This window comes from Pollicipes pollicipes, unplaced genomic scaffold (assembly GCF_011947565.3).
Source record: "Pollicipes pollicipes isolate AB1234 unplaced genomic scaffold, Ppol_2.1 Scaffold_4219;HRSCAF=4965_pilon_pilon_pilon, whole genome shotgun sequence".
Taxonomy (NCBI): domain Eukaryota; kingdom Metazoa; phylum Arthropoda; class Thecostraca; order Pollicipedomorpha; family Pollicipedidae; genus Pollicipes; species Pollicipes pollicipes.
Genome location: NW_023596448.1, coordinates 24363342 through 24382214, shown reverse-complemented (window position 1 = coordinate 24382214; position 18873 = coordinate 24363342). Strand labels below are relative to the sequence as shown.

Genomic DNA, 18873 nt, shown 5'->3' with positions numbered 1-18873 from the left:
AGCCGGCACTCGGCAGTCGAGCTCTGGACCGCTACGCAGCCGCCGCGCAGCACGCAGCGCAGGCCGCACTGCACGGCAAAGCCTCCGGGCGTCGTCGCCAGCGCCGCCACCAGGACGTGGTGGTCTCGTGCCAGCAGGCGGTACATGATGCTGGCGGACGAGGACGACGTCAGGAGCGTCAGCAGCAGCGCCACCGGCAGCTGATGTCGAGCCATCGTTGACAGCCTGCCGCAAGGACATTGTGAGGACGTCTGGCTGGAGGGCGATTAATGGTGGGGCAGTTGCCGTCATAGCAGCTTGGAGTAGCCTGTCTGCCTTTCAGATGGATCGGTAGCCATCAAACGAATGCATTGCTTTTGGATCCACATGAATATGTAGATATATCTACATATGTATATATATATATATATATATATATATACATATATAAATATATATATATATATATATATATATATATATATATATATATATATATATATATATATATATATATATACAATTAGAGGCTGAAAGCAACCAGTAATTTTCATCAACATATTAATATGTGCCGAACTAGTGGTCGTTTTTAATTGAACATGCATTGTAGAAGACACTGAGCGTCAATGTGCCAGATGCATATATTCATACATGTCACCGACATGAGGTCATATATTTTGAAACATCACGGCTAAAATCTTCAATTTTCCTGAACATCTATAGAAATAACGTTAACTCAGCTTCCAAATATTTCACTCTCCAACTCAAAACCGTTAAAAATGCATTGCGAACACATCTTTAGGGGCCTCTGAGGACCCTCTCCTAGGGCGAGTGTTGAAAGTGATCATAGGTGAGAGGGTAAGAGAGCTCCGTAAGCCGGCCCAAGGCACGACAAGGAGTGTCCATGACATGAGCAGGGCCCTGATAAAAATAATGTGTGTGGATGGCAGAGCCGCTCCGGAGGTCACGGAATCGTGATGCGGCCAGAGGCCAACGCCCTGCGATCTACGTCGATTCGCGTTTGTTCAGCCGTGGACGCATTTAGCGTGGATGAATTTGTGAATCTGCAATTGTCCAGCGATCGTGCAGATTACGCATATGAGGTCACGATCAGTCATAAGTTGCTGTGTTATGGAAAAATGCGAAGAAATGTGTTAGATGTATGACAGAAATGTTATTGTCGCATCATGCTTCACGTTTTACACGGTCCCGGGTGGCCAGTTGGATACCCTTTGCTCGGGTGGGGGTCAATTTACCCCCCCCCCCCCCTGGGATCTCGGGAACAAAGGGAGCTAGAGACACTACATTTACGGAGTGTGTTAAACTGTACGTGAACTCACTTAGGTCAAAGTTTGAGGCCTCCGGACCATAACCTTCGGGTCAAATAAGGTCAACTAAGGTCAAATTCCAGGCTGGTCTCCAAATGTCCCCTAGAACTTCGGTAACTGTTCTATACAAAATGTTGCATGCTCATTTAAAATCAGTGACCTTGTTTGACATGTTGAAGGTTATTGTGAGCACCCTACAAGACTGCCTCAAGCTTTGCATTGGAATAGGCGACAAAGATTACGCTAGGCAATATGTTCCTAAAAAAACGTCGACTCGGGCCATTTCGGGCCAGTGTCCTATATGACCTTTAAGAAGTCCATGGAAGGTGTATTATGCGGTTCTTGTTACCAATAAATTCGGAATGAGCACCAAAAACTATCTCATGCAGCAAACCCTGGGAAAATAAAACAGGTTGGTTTTTACCTTGGTCTGACCTTCCTACCAGACACTAGGTCAATGTAATTTGTTCATTCAATTGTTGTGTTGCCTAAGAAAGTATATGAAAGACGTATGGCTTCGTATGACGCTCCGTTGTTGGATCAGATGGAACTACTCCCTAGAAGTTGCCTTCGCTGAAACCATGGCCTGACTTTGACCTGCCATAGGTCAGCAACCTTACAAGGTACATCTAAGTTTCTGATGCCAGACAATTCACTATTCAATCGTCTACAGTTAAGCAAAATTTGGCGCGGCTACGCCGCGCTGTTCGAAAACTAATCCGGAAAGGCCTTCGAGGGGGTCAATTTGACGCCTCACCCGAGCGCGTGTTAAATAAGTTGGTGAACTTGTAAAATTATTTCTCTAAAAACTGATAGTTTCACAAAATGACAAGAACACGCTAGCACGTAGTTAATTCCATTAACAAGAGATGCCGACAATGAACGTTCTAGAAATGGTGATACCACTTAATATAGCAAAAACTGATAACCACCGCTACGCTGGTCTGCACTGTTCCGTGGATGCTTATAAAGGCTGCCCATTATGACCTACACAGCTAATCGCTTTATAAACAAAGTCCTGAAGTAAAAAGACGCGGATTTACCAGTTTGGGATCTAGTTCGGAGTCCAATGTAGGGTTTAGGTTGGGATCCGGGCTGGGATCCAGTTTGGGGATCCAGTTGGGTCCCGTTTGGGGTCCAGTTTGGGACAGGCTTGACCACACTACGCTCGTTCGTCTCCTCAGATGATTACCTTGCCGCACAACGGTAAGGAGGTCACAAAGGGGAGCCGATCACTTAACATGGCGCTGACGCGGAAGGGGGGCAGCGGAACCATGGCCCCCGACGACATGACCAACCAAACATGAAACGAATGTTAAAGTCGTTAAAAGCAGAAATTGGGTCTTTAAAATTGAACTCTGTTTATCTGACTCTGTTCATATAACACTACCCTCCCAGCCTGCCTCGTCGCCCAGAGGATAGGGCAAAAATGAACATGCCATCGTCTTTCAGCGGGCTACGTGCTGCCTCTGTTCGGCATGACCCGCCGCTGCCACCGCTGTGCGTAACGACCCTTACCTCAGCTGCGTCCGCGCCAGGAGTACGCCCAGCGGCCCCCTACTGTCCGGCGAACCGAACACTGTTTGCCTGGTGTCCATGATACCGACAGGACTGTGTCATGGAATAATCGGAGCTGGTGATCTGTCACTGCGTCGCATGTGTCTGTGGCACGTCGAGCACGGGCTGAAAGAAGGGACAGCAGGCGATAAGTGCACATCTATTCATGGTTGTAGGTCCCCTCCCCTCCAGAGGGAGCTGTTACAGTATTCGCTGACCGAGGTCCATCAGTCAAAAGTCGGTCTGTGCTTTGGTGAGAAACTCAGCACATGTGGCGGCATTCTTCGAACCTTTGCTGGCTCAAACCTGACTAACATAACCTGGCAGCGGGTTGCGCATAGTGGTCGGAAAACGCTGGCGCGTGCAGCCTGACATAAGAACTGGCATAGGGTCATTATTATGGTAACAGCGTCCTTGCGCCGGCGCCACCATGCAGAGTGGCGTGTGTCACTCGAGTGATAGTGGACGAGGGGCACACGTGCCAGCAATTCACATTAGTCGGGGTCCCAGCTCTGTCAGGGTATACATTTTCTATAAGGGGGTCCTTGTGTTAGCAAGGGGCCCCAAATCGGCCTGAGGCAATGTTCGGGGAGGCACGAAGAGAGGCACTGGAACCGACGACCGACGACCCGATTGGAGGGCCTAAGAGCACGAAGGGCTGACCGAAGTCTTCTTCAGGGGCCCAACCTGTGGGAACGGGCCCTTAGATGAAAGTCGAAGGGTCTTTCGCTCCGGTCGAGGGTCCCCTGTGTTTCGTTTCCTTCTTAAGTCACTCTCATATCAATAACGGGCGCAGGTCAAGCCGGTCTATATTCAGAACTGAACACAAGGGAGGAGAGCGTCGCATCGAACAGACAGTAAACGGGCGGGAACCGAATAGACACATTTGGCGACGGTGAGACATAACCAGTTCTTGAAACACTTCCATGAATACGTGATATACAAGCACTAAATTAATCACGTGACACCCTGAGTCGATAAGAGCCTACACGGCGTTCAGGTACCACGAGTATCGCACAGTCGGCTTCGTGTCGGTATTGGCCTGAGCAAGCCCGGGTCAGCGATTTATGGCGGTCGGGGCCCTTGTATCTCTCAGGAACCCACAATACCTATCAAGGAGTCCTGTTTTGGTAAAAGGCCTCGAGTCGACCAAGAGCAATGTTCGATGAAACCAGGAGAAAGGCGCGAAGGACTAACCGAACCCGATCATCAACAGCCTGATTGGAGGACATTAGAGCCTGAAAGGCTGCCTGTAAGTCGCATAAAGTATCCGGACCTGTAGGGTCGTGACCTGAAATATCAGTCAGGGGGCCTTCTGCACCGATTGAGGGCACTCGAGGCAATGCTGGCGTCTATGTCGCCCAGGGGCCACCAACACCGAGGAGTTGGTTCCGCGTCACTCTGAATCATGGGGCTCATTTCTCAAGCCGGAGAAATGCTAGCGCCTACTATTTGCATTGGTCTGGGCCCCTGGAACAACGGTCAGAATCTCTGTGTCGGTCAGGAGCCCACGATGCCTAACAGAGGTCACATGTCGGCAAGAGACCCCGAGTCCGTCACGCACTTTGTTTGAGGAGACTCGAAGAGGGGCCGAAGGTCCCCTCGAGTCCGAAGATGAAGGGCCCGATAGGAAGGCCAAGGGGCCGGAACGCCCGGAGGATTGGCCGTAGGTCACAGTAAGGACGGTCCCTTCCCGTATGGCTGTGACTTCAAATGCCAATCAAAGGGTCTCTTCCGTCGATTGGGAACCCCTGACACTGCGTTCCTCTATTTCGGCCAAAGATAACCAACACCAAACAGTTGTCTCCGTGTCGGTCTGAGCTCTGGGGACCCAGTTCTCAAGCAGGTACAAGGCCGAGCCCGCGATTTGCGTTGGTTGGGGCCCTTGCAATGATGGGGCCTCCTGTGCATGGCAGTGCCCCACAGTGTCTGACAGAGTACCATGTGTCAACAAGGGGCCTCGAGTCAATCAAGGAAGTATTTCCTGAGCAGGTGCGGGAACGGGACCCCGAATGCCAGAGAGATCCCTGCACTGGTCGGGGCCCTTCTCACAATGCAAGGAGACTTGAGAACTTATGATGAGAGCTCACGTTGAGACAACAGAAAGCCCCGGTGTCAGAGTGTCAAGCACCACACGATGGGCTCTCCAACCCAAGTCCAGCCATGGGCCCGTTAAGCCAGATTGGAATCGATGAGCTAATCATAGAGTCACTGCGGGGATCAGGAATCTTGTTGCGTCAACGAGGGCTCCTGCATCGAGCCTGGGCCAACCGCGAGGATAAGAAGGCCTCCCGCGTCAGATAGGGGACCAATGCGATATGATGCACCTTTTTAAGGGCCTCCGGATCAACTAGGGGAACCCGCCAACGTGTCGTCCAGAATAGCAGCCGGAATGCGCCCAGCACTGGACGGGATGGCCTTTCAGCCCTTGGCCGTGAACGATATGTGCCCCCTGATGTTGTACTCAACGGAGTTCCTTGCCCTGCAAAAAGTAAGGAGCTCATTAGTGTTAAAAGCAGTGGGACAAAGTGGGATTCAAATCTGAAAAAGGCCAACCCCTGTTTGCCTGAGAACGTTCATTCTTTTGCAGAATCGGCAAGTGACACAAAATATACAAAGCAGTGATCCCGCGCGCCCGCCTATCTCAGGAGCTGAAGCAGCGGTGGCCGAGGTTGCGAGCCCGCACACTCGCCATCTCAGGAGCTAAGGCAGCGGTGGCCGAGGTTGCGAGCCCGCACGCTCGCCATCTCAGGAGCTGAAGCAGCGGTAGGCCGAGGCTGCAGTTCCCGTAACGTGCGGCGTTGGTCACTGAGGATAAAACCAGGCGGCGAGCGTCAGGTGCGCAAAAGCAACCGTCACGAATTAATGGTTGCGAAATGCTTTCAAGATAAATCCGTAGATTTTAACGGTAAAATTCAGACTATCTTTTTCACAACATTAAGGTTTTCCTTTTGACGGAGTAACAGTCAATACAACATATAAATAGAGGTGCTACCCTTACGCTTGCAGTTCCAACACCAGATTTTCGTCCCCCGTTGGACGGCATTATGTAGCACTGCTGCGCAGTTGCAGAACCCCTCCTACTCTTTGAGCGTGCACTGACTTCCTCGGCTGCGTGAAAAGTGCCCTTCTGCACATCACGGCGCACAGCAGATTTGCGACGTCAGTGATGACGTATCCACTCGAATCCACGCGCATGTTTTATCATGCCTCTGATCGCGACCAACGTCACATCTATGACAGAATGCAAGATGGCAACACCTACAGCAGTTAGCGAGGTCTAGTACCGCTTGTGCAGAAACCACGCTACATTCTTATCTTTCGGAACGAACGCCTTTAGTAATACGCACGAAGCATGACGGTCCCGTGAGCACGTGGTCTCGTAGTGACCAGACGCCACATCCCATCAATAGCGTCCGTTGTCCTGAATGCCGCTTCTTCGAGTGGCACGCGCCAGGCGTCTGTTGGACACCTTTGACGAGAAACGCCGCAGCAGTGTTTTCTTCCACCAAGGCATTGGACAAAGATGACAAATATTACACTACAACACATTTCATGACATGTGATCACATTTCATACGATGCAACTTACGGTTGTGCTTTCCTTTTTTACATTCAGGCATTCATGCCTGTAAGTACAAAGGTGGCTGTAGTCCTTTGTGGGATGGCCCTCTCAAACTCCTTCAAGTACTGGCGTTCAGGTCGGCCCCAGGTCAATGACTGACCAGCTAAAAAGAAAAACGGACATGTACACTCCGCAGCTGTGGGCGCGGTGCATGCGGCTGGGTTAGACGCTGGAGTCATTACACTCGTGCCAAACTCCCAGTCAAGCGTGTTAACAGCGGCCCGAATGCTGCCATGCATTGGTGGGATACAAAATAATGGGATGCTCAGGACGTTGTGCAATGATAGTGCTTCGAGCCAGCAGCAGATTTAAGCGAAAAGCAATGAGCGTACACCGCTCCCCGCACTGCAATAAGGACGCACGCAAGGCAGAAGAGCGCCTAGCCACGCCAACTTTACGAACGCACGAGCGCCGACACTCCTACGACCGAGTTTCAGATGGGTACCTCCCACTGCGGGCGATTGTCTCCAAAAGGTGTTCCGCGCTTCTGGAGTTACTTTGGAACTGATTAGCACCCACGGCAAAGGACGTGCTGTAAGACGCTCCACGTGATCGAGACGGCCCAGCAGCATTCAAATGCTGCTGCTCCCACCGAATCAGATCCTTCAAAAGCACAACGGAATATGCCTTCTACGGCGAGCAAGCGCCGAAGCTGGACCAACCGTCGCTTCATCGCTTCATCGCACGGATCACTGTCGCAAGTCTGTAGAGAGAGACCTTTAAAAGAGGAAGGAATCGCTGGCACTGACTATGGGAGCGTTTACGAAGCAGAGGCCTGTTTGGATTCTCAGGTCTTGTATTCACGACTGATAATTGCCCACATACAAATAAGTGCGCATCGTGCATTTCTAACGATGAGAAATCACTTAGCCATCGACCCTTTCAATTGAGTGCATCACACTTCATGAATGCGCACGCAATAAAACGGAACCACTTACAGGCGCATGGAATTGCTTCAAACTACAGGTAGATGAATATCTTAAAACAGCTGATAATGCAAACATTCCCGCCAACCCACACTCAATCAACTGGCTTCCAACCATATGCGTGCATTCTGCATGGCAACGACCACAGACAGCGCTCTAAATGATAATAATCCATACAGTGATCCAAACGAAACGCACAACCCCTGCGATATTCACACAAATATGACTAACTCACCCACGCTGCGCCACCATCACGCCACCACCCATTCACAACGGTCACCAGCGGCTCAACTCAACGGCAACAGCGTCCGACCGACGCTCAGCCAAGCTTGGACTAGCCCCACACGGCGCCCCGGCGCGGTCGCTGCCCTCCCCACCCGCCAGGAGAGGCGCGCCACCCGGAGAACCAGCGGCGTCGCGCGCCACCGGTGGTCGCCGGCGCCCGCGTGCGTCCAGGACCGGCCTCCACACGCCGCGAGAGGCGCGACGCGACGCCGGCTCGCCGCCGCGTCAGCGCCCGGCCGGCCGCCCGGGACCACGCTCCTCGCCCCGGCGTCGCGGCGGCCGGGGAGGAGGCGGCGCTCGCGACGGCCGGGCGCGCTGTCACGCGGCGCCTGCAGAGGGCCGCAGTTGTCGACGCCGAGCTGCCGCACAGCCGAGGCTGGCTGGCGCCACACGGTGCACATCACGACCCGGTGACGTCACACAGCCAGGTACAGGACCGGGTGACGTCACACAGCCAGGTACAGGACCGGGTGACGTCACACAGCCAGGAACAGGACCGGGAGACGTCATACAACCAGGTACAGAACCGGGGGATGTCACATAGCCAGGTACAGGATTGGGTGACGTCACGGAGCCATGCCCAGAATGTGTGACGTCACAGTCAGGTGCAGGATCGGGATGACGTCACACAGCCAAGGCCAGGGCGCAGCGCTACGTCTGCTTTTTCTTGGGCTTCACGGCCTTCTTCTTCTCGCCGCTGCCGAAGAACGACGTCATCATCTCGGAGAGCTCGGGCATGTCGTACTTGGGCATGCTGATCTGCTCCATCTCCTTCCTGGCAACGACAAAAGGCCGGCGCGTCAGTGCGGCGGGCGTGGACCGTGTGACGTCACAAAGCCGAGTCCAGGACGGAGTGACGTCACACAGCCGGGGCAGAGGGTACACGGCGTCGAGGACCCGTCCACGCCCAACGACGGGGTGGCGCGTCAGCGGCGCGTCTTAGCGCTAGGCCAGCTGAAGGTAGATTCACGAGTGGAGTAAACGAGGCTGTCTTTTATCATGCAAGTCCATGGCCGGGGAGAGCACCACGATACCAGTCGAAGAGTTCCCTCTTCCCCAAAAAGCATGAATAAGCGCACAGAAAGCGTCCAGATAATGGAAATTTTACCACAGATACAAAACTTTATCTGTTTTAGTATTTTACTGCTCCGAACTTCTTCGGCGCACAAAATGTCAGCATACGGTTAATTGCACTTGCAAATTTCAGTGGACACAGTGTGAGTGATATTGTCAGGTTGAGCGTTTTTGTATCCCGCTTTGTTCCGCACATAGTAATGCCACAAATGACCGCGATGGGGTCCTCGAAACATCAGCATAATGCATAATACCACAGAGAAAGCGCCCTTTTACGTGTTCAACGCCCTTGACAGTCTAAGTCTCCGCTGGTGACCCCTACAAAAATAACCCCGGTGTGTACAGAGGACATGGTTTGGCAAACGGCCGAATACAGTCCAACGCGCGGCATCTTTCTCGACTGCCCGCAAACGACTTGAGGCGTGCACGACACGCCCCGTGCAAACCCCACCGCTATGGCACGGCACAGCCGGCGCCCCACGGGCGGCGCGGCGCGACCCACCCGAGCACCCACCGCCCCGGCGCCGCCGCCACCCACCTCGTCTCCGGGTCGTTCATCATCTTGGGCAGCACGACGATGAGCACGACGGGCAGCACCATCATCATCACCATGGGACTGAAGAGGATGTCTGTGATGCGCCACTGCTCGCGCTTCAGGAAGTACTGGTACGGCCCCAGCGGGCGCAGCTTCAGCGGGTACGGCAGCTGCGTCACCTGCGGGCGAGGTACACGACCGGGTACAGGCACAGGTACCCAGGGTCCGCGGTTCGACAAGGACTAGCATGCACAGCTCAGACTGGACATGAGGATGCTCGGCACAAGGTACGCAGTCATGGACAACATGAGGTACGTAAGTCAGGTAGGGTACCCAAGGGTTCAGTCAAGGTCCAGGGCGTATGGTCACATTAGGTACCAGACGAGACACTGTACCAGATCGCAGCGCGACCGCGTGGCGTACATAGCCAAACATGACATGGGCACATGGATGCATGGCCATACGCGGCACATGGCCGGAGAATCTTTGGCCATGTGCCGTGTGTGGTGATTATATATATATATATATATATATATATATATATATATATATATATATATATATACATGTACTCTGTGTCATCTCATGGCGCAGAGTGCCTGGCCGGACAGTCACAGAATCACACAGCACGCGACACGCAATCGGCGCCGTTATTCGCCCCTGCCCATGCCCCCGCCATTGCCCCTGCAATAACGCGGCGACGTTGCTGCAGGGACAATTTGTGAACAACCTCTCCACCGGGTGCAATTACTTCAAAGCACATGAAAGGGCCGAATCGCGCATACCACAGCGACGGCGACGCAGGCTTCTGCCACCGCCCCCGAGCCCAGTCCATGGCAGCCATGGGGCCACCATCGCTAGACCCACGGGCCTGCCCCCCCCCCCCCGTCCCCACCCTCCGCGTGCCCCGCCACCCCATCGCCACATCTACCGCCCGCCCGCCGGGCCACGCATCCGCCACCTCCCACCTCCGACGGCACGATGTTGTTGACGCGGCGGGCGCGCATCTTGCCCTTGGAATTGATGTCGACGCGCGCCGGCTCGAACTGGTATCGCGGGTTGGTGACCTCGACCACGTACGAGCCGGGCGCGAGGCCCGACACGACGAACGAGCCGTCCGCCCTGTCGTGGTGGCACCGGTCAGCGCTCGCAAGCGGCGCACATGGACGCGGGCAAGACGGCAAGGTGCGGTGGGAAGAGGCACCTGATCAAAGGCAGCACCGCGCCTCAGATGGATTACACACAACCCTGGTATATCATGACAGATGACGTACAGTTCATATCGTGAATAACCTCTGGATAAAAAAGGACATTTTCCTGCAGTATGATGTACATAGCTCGTTTAGCTGTAAGTTTTCTCCTCTTCTTTTCTGACCCTCGATAGGACTAGTAATAAAAAAGCCAGCAACAAGCAGCCTGTACCTGGGATAAAGATGGCATACAAAAAGAAACCAAAAACAATATCGCTTATGCGAGCATTTTGAATGACCATTTCCACACATGAGTGAGACAGGGCAAACACCCAAAACAACACAGTATCGCGTGTGCACTCTCCAGGCCAGACACGACGAAACAAGGGACAGCTCCAGACCACAGACCTGGTCAAGGATGGGGGCCACAGTCAGGGTCATGATCAGGATCATGATTACGGTCAGGATCAGGGTCATGATCAGGGAAATGGTTATGATCAAGGTCAGGGTCATGACTAGGGTCAAGGTCACGATCAGGATGACTGAATTAGGGTCAGGGTCATGATCTGGGTCACGATCATGATCAAGGCCGCGGCCCCAGTCAGAATCAAGGCCAGAGTTGGGACCAACGATGAAGCCGTTCCAGCGTTCAAAACGAGATCTGCACTCGGACCAGGACCAGACACAGGACCAGGACCGGTATGGAAGCCGGGATCAGCCCGCGCGCGCGGGAGGGCGCCGCTCACGTGGGGAAGCCGTAGCGCGTCTCGGGGCCGCCGGTGACGGTGACGAAGGCCGCCTGGAACCAGGCCGCGTCCGGGTCCCGCTCCGGCTTCAGCAGCCGCCCCTCGATCTGGTGCTGGGCCGCCGCCGCCGCCGGCGCCGGCTCCGCCTCGGTCGCGGAGCCGCCGGCCGCCAGCAGGGCGCACAACACCGCCGCCCACAACATCTGCCGACAGCGTGCGGAGTCAACATGCGAATTGTGCAAGTGGTAGTTCACAGGGCCGCAGTTTTTCTCGTAGAGTGTCAGAGGATGCAGCTCAGATAGTTCATGGAAATTGCCATGTTTTGGGGGTCGTCATTTCAGCTGTCGTATCAGCGTCCCGAGGTTCTGCCAGCTCTCGAACACAGGCTGGGCGTGGTGGAGGCCAGAGCGAGCTGACATCATCTGCTATACTGGGACAAGTATGTGCTACTTACATACATGAGTTGGTCCAATGCCTCCCTACCGATAATGTGGGAACCCAACATAATACATAAATAATGCCTTCCGCCATATTCTTTTAACAATGGCATACATGATTCAGAAGAAAACTTATGGAAGCTTGTTTTGGTGAATACAATTCCATTATGAGCATAACATAAACAAAAGGGGAAAATCTTGAGCTATAACTCATTCAATGGCTCCATCCTGGAAAAATCACACTGGATCCCTATTATGATATAGCGTAGCCTTGGTGTCACATAGATATTCAAATGATCACATGGTTCAGTAACATATGCTTTGATGTGTGACAAAAAGTGAAACTAATAATTTGCTCACTGGATATCTAGCAATGAAATATAGGAAACCCAAAATATCATGGAAGGGAGAGAGTCAACATACTGTATGTATTTTTCTCACCCTAACTAATGAATAAAACAATAATGCCCAAACACAGCAGCCTGTCCAGGGAACACGTGCGGAATGCGGGTGGGGGCGGGACGGAAGGACGATGGGTCCGGTGCCGGTGATCTCCGGGCCCCCTTGTTGGGTGCTTTAAGCCCCTCTGGGTTGGAGGGCTCATCATTCCATACTGGGGGCCCTGACCAACACATAACACTTGCATGATCTCAATAAATGCTCACCAAGCTCTCATGTTTGCCTTCATCACCAGAGGCCCTGACCAACTGAAGAGGCCCTCAAGCATTCAGGGTCCCACCCCCATCCCCACTCCACAAATGTTCCCTGGCTGACTCTAGGTCCCTTGTCGACACAGGATACCCTATTATGTGCTATAGGACCTGACCAACACAGGGGTCCCACAATGTTCCAGGGACCCAACCAATGCACAGGTCTAGCCTTGTCCCTGCTTGGAAAATGTCTCCAAAGCTTAGACCAACATGGTGCTGACTCTTTGGCACTGGTGATCTCTGGCCAAAGTATGGGAATGCACTATCTTTGGGTTCCACAATCAGTTAAGCCACAATTCACAACTCATTGCACACCATTCAGACCTGTTCAAACAGCTAACCTCTGGCCCACTTGGATCCCTTGCCAACACAGGCCCCTTTGTTGGGCTCTATGGGCCCTTGACAGATGCTAGGGCCCTGGCCAATGTTATCACTGGCCCTAGCTTTGTCCCTGCTTGAGAAATGGGCCCTCACATCCATGCTGACAAGGAGATGACTGTGCTTTACTGGTGGTTTCTGACCAACATACTGGCCCTCATTTACTCAGAGCAATTTGACCCTCTGAATGGCCATTGGAGTGTCCCAGTTTAGTAGGCACTCCAATGAATGAATTTGACCTTCAGCTGGCCTTTTTGGGCCCTCAAACCAGGACTGAGTGGCATGTGCCCCTCATGCCCCTGCCTGTGCCCATTTAAGTCTACTGCTAGTTTTTACCTAAATGGCAAGGGGTCTTCAAACAAAAACAAAATATAATAGCATAAATCTGTCAGAGCTTCCATGCTTATCATGCATGCTACTCATATGTTGATCATGCCTTGCAGTGTAAGGGTGCATCAATAGCAAATTCTGTGCCTGCACTCACATTGTGAACAACACAATTTTTTGAAAACCATTTCAAGATGCAAGCCATTGTTCTAGTACTATTATGGACTGCACATTTTACCTGACATAGGACTGTTCATCATAAGTTTGAAACTTTCTTGATCAGCATGAATGCTTTAAGCATTTCTGTACCTTAGGTCTAGTTTTGTGCTATAAGAAATTATGTGGCTAATACTGACAATCACTGGAGCATTCAGACATTTCTACTATTCAGAAAGTTTTGGATGAGCTGGAAAAATAAGCAGGCATACATAAAGGGATATGTGATGAGGATTCAGACCAATGCCAGGCAAATCAAGTTAAGCCCAGATCAGTTTTGACAATACATGCACAAGAAAGGCCAGTTATTCTCATAAAAATACATAATGCAGCTGTCTCTATACTGGCACTCTGAGCTTGGAAGGACTCTCACACAACAGGGTGAGATAAAAAAGGTTGTACATCTTTTAAGCAAGTCATGCAAGGTTTTGAGCCCTGACATTTACCATGCAGCCTGCAGTGTCATGTAATTGAACTAAATCATACAGTCTACATTTGACCTCACTAACACTTAAATACATAAATGCTATTAATTAGCATAAAACACCAGAATATTGTCACAGTTTGCATGCTGGCTGGATGATTGGGTGCCCTTTTACAGCATATTTCAAAACTCATGTTCTGAAGTGTCAAAGGCAGACCTAGACATATTGTATGGCACCATTTTGTTATGTGGTGTGACTGGCGGCCGTAACATTACCATCCCAATGAAAGCACCGCTAAAAAAAACTTGTTTTTGTACAGGGGTGAATAGAGAGGGGAAATGTGCCTTTGGGTGAGACAGCTTCAACAAGCTGCCTGTGCACAGCTTTATGCCACTTCGAAAAAATAGATGACAATTGACGACTCACATCTTAACCACAAAGCAGACTCCAACCACCTCTGCCGGTACCCCTAGGCTCTATACCCCCACCGCCTCGGGCCGAGCAGAGACGTGGACCTGCCACACACCAAGGCCCTGTATAAGAGGACAAGTCATCAAGCGATTTGATTGCAATCAGTGCTAGCCGCTACATGACGTCACTGAAAGCTATTTCGTCGTTGGTTCGCAACGGGCGTTGAAAAAAAAATACAAAGCTGTGTCATCATTTCTTCGTGTTTTTTATTACGAAGACAAATGAAAACATCATTTTAGAGAGAGAGAGAGAGAGAGAGAGAGAGAGAGAGAGAGAGAGAGAGAGAGAGAGAGAGAGAGAGAGAGAGAGAGAGAGAGAGAGAGAGAGAGAGAGAGAGAGAGAGAGAGAGAGAGAGAGAGAGAGAGAAGGGGGCATTATGATCCAGAAAACAGGTCATTTTTATGTAGGAAAGAGTCTTCTGAACCCAATTACTACTTTCTAGTTCAGTTAAAGGGCCTCCTTGATCTGAATTTTGGTAAACCGTGGGGATATTTGCTAAACTACGGGATTTTTTGTGAACTACAGCGTTTGTGATCTTAGAATAAGGGCTTCCCAAAAACCTTAAAGGGAGCAAAAACATACTCTTGCTCCTCGCCTGCCGACAGGTAAGGAGCAACTGTCCTTTCTGCCAGCCCCCCCCCCCCCTCGGTGGTCGTGCCGCCACTGCCTTTATTGTTATCTCAGCTTCCGATTTTGTCAAGGAGAGGGTTACCTGATTTGATCACTTTATGTTCATTGGCATGGAATCTAAAAATCCACTCTGACGGAGCTCCTAAATGGCATATCTATGCTATATATACTATGTGTCCCTTGTATGGCCACGAACCAAATTTTTGGCCTGCTGCGTGGTCAACTGTGACTCAAGTCAAAGTCGATAGCAAGTCTGAGAGTGACCAATCTTATCATTCCTGAGTGCATCCCAGGTACAGGCTTCTCACCGCGCGACACAGGCGCGGCCTTCGGGGCCGCGATGCCACGCAGCCGGCCTTGGCGCTCGGCCACAGGCGCGGCTACAGACAATCTGTTGCGGGGGGCACGTCCGCGGGCGGCGTCGGCTCGTTACTTCTACGGGCACTTAACAGCGTTGGAGACCGCCCACGCCGCACGTTTTAACGAGTAGCACGCGTGATTTCGTGCGCGGCACCGCGGATTCTGTACGCCTGGCTCCGCCTCTGGCGATCACCGGGCGAGTCACCTGGCCTTTGATGGAGAATCCCGTGCGGCGAGGGGAGTGGCAGTGAGGAGACGTTCCTCGCAGCAGAAGTGCACTGGCCTGTGGTAGTTTACTCAGCGATCTTGTTTACTGTCGGGAAACGTCCGTGGAAATCGGCAGTGCGGTGCCGGCGCGGAAATCTTGGTGGAACAGTAGATAGTCAAAACCAGCGTCATCATGCTGGCTGCCGTCGCTGTGTTTGTGGTGTTGATGCTGGTGGTGATAATCTACACAAGAAACAGCAAGAACCGTCCACCCGGTATGACGGAAAGCCGGCTCGAAAACTGGTTTATTGTTCACTGTCACAATTAATTTTCTTCTTTCGATGTCAGAAATGCCTGAAGTACTATACAATCTGATGATCAAGATTGATATCAATACCGATATGGAGAACCTACATTCAGCAAACGCCCATCAAATTCAACAGCAGGAAATAATGAAATCGGAATGACAGTGAAGTGTGTTAACCCAGTTTTCGAACTTGACTCCGGTGACATTTCTTTGCCTCACGCGAAGTCTGATGTAATTTGCGCAGGGTCGTTGGCTTATGCGTTGGAACGTGGCGGGTACAGAGCACAGTACCCCCCCTCCCCCTCCCCCATCCCTATCTATGTCGGTGGCAGACTTGTGCAGGATGTTTGTATGTGGGTGGGATATTACGTGAAAGAACAGTTTTGTCGTTTGCGAGTAATCTCGCATAGAAGCTGGTTTAATGCCTCGTTGTACCAGTGTTTGGCAGATTTTTCTTTGGTACAGCAGTCGTAGCACGACACCAGCGGAAACGACGTCTTCCTGTCTCTTTCGGTCCGAAACATGCCCCACGACAATTGACCGAGTTAAAGCATTTCGAGCCCATCCGACGGAGACAGCACCCGTCCCATGGCCATGCCCATGCCGCGCCGACGAGGCTAGCGCTGACAATCTGTTTCTTTCAGGTCCACGAGGCCTTCCACTGATTCAACAGAGCTTCTCCATGAATTATGTACGGAAGGAGGAGACCTTCACGAAGTGGCGCAAACAGTACGGCCCCATCTATCAGTGCTCAGCACTGGGACAGACGATAGTAGTGCTCTCCGACCCGGACCTGATCAGAGAAGCTTTCAGCCGACCGTTCACAGCCAACCGGCAAGAGAGTAACGTCCTCAAACTGTTTTACGCTGACAACGGCATCATCTTCTCCAGCGGCGAACTCTGGCAGCAGACACGTCGCTTCACGCTCTTCCACCTGCGGAACTTCGGCATGGGCAGAACGCAGCTGGAAGGTCTCATTCAGGACCAGGTCAGCGCCTTCGTCGACGATCTGGTGGCACCAAACGTGGGCAAGGCGATGTCCATTGACAAGGGCCTGCGTATCGCTATCGCCAACATCATCTGGGGCGTGGTCTCTAGCGAAAGGTTCACCATTCACGACACCAGGGCGCTGGAGGTGATGGACAGCTTCGACGAGGTGGGCAAGCTGACCGGGGTGTTCATCTTGCTGTTTCTCTTCCCGGTGCTGGAGAGGTTCCCCGCCCGTCTCACGGGTCTGGACAAGGCGTATAAGCTCTTCAGCATTCCGATGGACAAGCTCTTTCAGCCGGCCATCGACGAGCACGCGCGGACCGTGGACTTGAATGGTGAGCCTCGCGACTACATCGACTGCCTGCTGCAGGAGCAGCATCGCAGCCCGGACCTCTTCACCAACCGGCACATGCTGCGCTCCATCCTCGACCTCTTCGTGGCTGGCTACGACACGACCACCACCACGCTGCGCTGGGCCTTCTGCTTCCTCTGCTCGCACCCGGAGGTGCAGCGGCGGCTGCAAGCCGAGGTGAGGGCGGTGGCCGGCGATGAGCGACCGCCGCAGCTCGCCGATCGACCCCGCATGCCTTACACTGACGCCTTCCTCATGGAGACGCAGCGCGTGGCCAACGTCGCACCCTACGGCATCGAGCACGTGACGGCCGAGGAGTTCCAGCTGGGCGGCTTCACGGTGCCGCAAGGGGCGCAGATCGTGCCACTGCTGCAGGCCGTGCACCAGGACGAGGCGCTGTTCGCGGAGCCGCTCGAGTTCCGGCCGGAGCGCTTCCTCGACGCCGAAGGGAAACTGAAGCCGAGCCGCGTGCTCATGCCGTTCTCCGTGGGGAAGCGGTCGTGCATCGGCGAGGCGATGGCGCGCGCCGAGCTCTTCCTCTTCGTGACGGCCATGGTGCAGCGGTTCACGTTGCGTTTCCCCGACGGCTTCCGCCACGACTTCAGCGTCTCCGAGAGCAAGGTGCTTATCAGAGAACCGACCCCTTTCTTGCTGGTCGCGGAGAGCAAGTAGCGTGTATTGTAGACGATGTGTAGTGCGTACATATGTGTCGCAGGTCCGGTCTCGGATAGGCAGAGTGCCGGTCTCGGATAGCAGAGCGGAAAAACGCCGACTAGCGATCCTGGCGGTAGATTGTAGCGCCCCTGGCGACACGTTTGAAAAGCGTGACGCTGCAAGAAAAGCATGCCCTCTTCGGATAAGTAATACGGGCCGTTGAAGAGCATAACGACCCTCCGAGTAAGAATGGCCTGTCGTACATTGATGTAGCGAGAAATGCTGATTTCGTTCAAACCTGTAACTCCTTAGCTTTCACGTTCATTAATTGCTCTGATCATAGACCACATTAGCCGTCTGTGGTTCAACTAGCCCTGAGATTGTTAGCCCGTACGAATTGCAAGAATAGGGTAGTTCTAAAATATTCGTCATTCTGTTTCGTTTTTTGCATATTGGAACAAATACAATTGTATGGAACATGTTTGTGCGCTGGGTCATGTTTCGCCAAGTTTTTTTCTTGAGGTGTATCGGTAGTGACCATGAGCATTTGTAAAAATGTGAAGTATTTTCATAATTTGTCCCTATCACTTTTTTGAAATTCGCGTTTAACGAATAGCTCCGCTATATTGAAGGCCTGCCGCTTGCAATGCTAAAAAATAAAAGGTTTAAGTAATGTCTTCCTCACATGAAGCAGCTTGTGCCTGTCACGTCATGCATCATTCTGCTTCATCATCATCATCACATCTGCTTGTGTCTGCCTGTCTTGTGTTTGTTACGCAGCTTGTGAGAGTCTTGAGAAACCACGGCACTGCAGAGGTGCGGGCATGCCGTTTACGTCAAATTTTTCAATTAACTAGGTCTTCCGTTTTGCATTTTTGTTCTCGAGGCTGCTCGCTACGGGTCTATCGCTCTCGACCAGGCCTCATGCGGCGCATCACAAACTTCAGACGCTTCGCACACGTCTGTTTCATCGTTGACTCATCGCAGCACGCTCAACTACAGAACTACGGTGGTCTGTGGCTGCAGCAAGCGACTGAGTTCTCCATTCGGCACCCCGGTAAAGCTTTCAGATGGTGACGGGTGCTGACCTACTGGACCGCGCAGTTGTCGCCATGTAGGCTGCTAGTGTGACGTCACAACCTTTACCTCTGGCGGAGAACGTCAG

At 52.4% G+C, this 18873-nt stretch overlaps 2 protein-coding genes across 2 annotated transcripts; one reads left to right on the top strand and one right to left on the bottom strand.

Moving 5' to 3' along the window:
• Positions 1-8012: 8012 nt before the first annotated feature.
• EMC7 (ER membrane protein complex subunit 7) lies at positions 8013-14249 on the bottom strand. The gene is made up of 5 exons (XM_037218563.1): positions 14164-14249; positions 11245-11447; positions 10277-10430; positions 9312-9487; positions 8013-8474 (listed from the first exon to the last, which is right to left on the bottom strand). The coding sequence occupies exons 2-5, from the start codon at positions 11445-11447 to the stop codon at positions 8351-8353; spliced, it is 657 nt and encodes a 218-aa protein (XP_037074458.1). The 5' UTR covers positions 14164-14249; the 3' UTR covers positions 8013-8350.
• Positions 14250-15420: 1171 nt separating this feature from the next.
• LOC119095707 (cytochrome P450 2J6) lies at positions 15421-18189 on the top strand. The gene is made up of 2 exons (XM_037218562.1): positions 15421-15680; positions 16357-18189. Exons 1-2 carry the CDS (start codon positions 15599-15601, stop codon positions 17724-17726), a joined length of 1452 nt encoding a protein of 483 aa, XP_037074457.1. The 5' UTR covers positions 15421-15598; the 3' UTR covers positions 17727-18189.
• Positions 18190-18873: the final 684 nt, after the last annotated feature.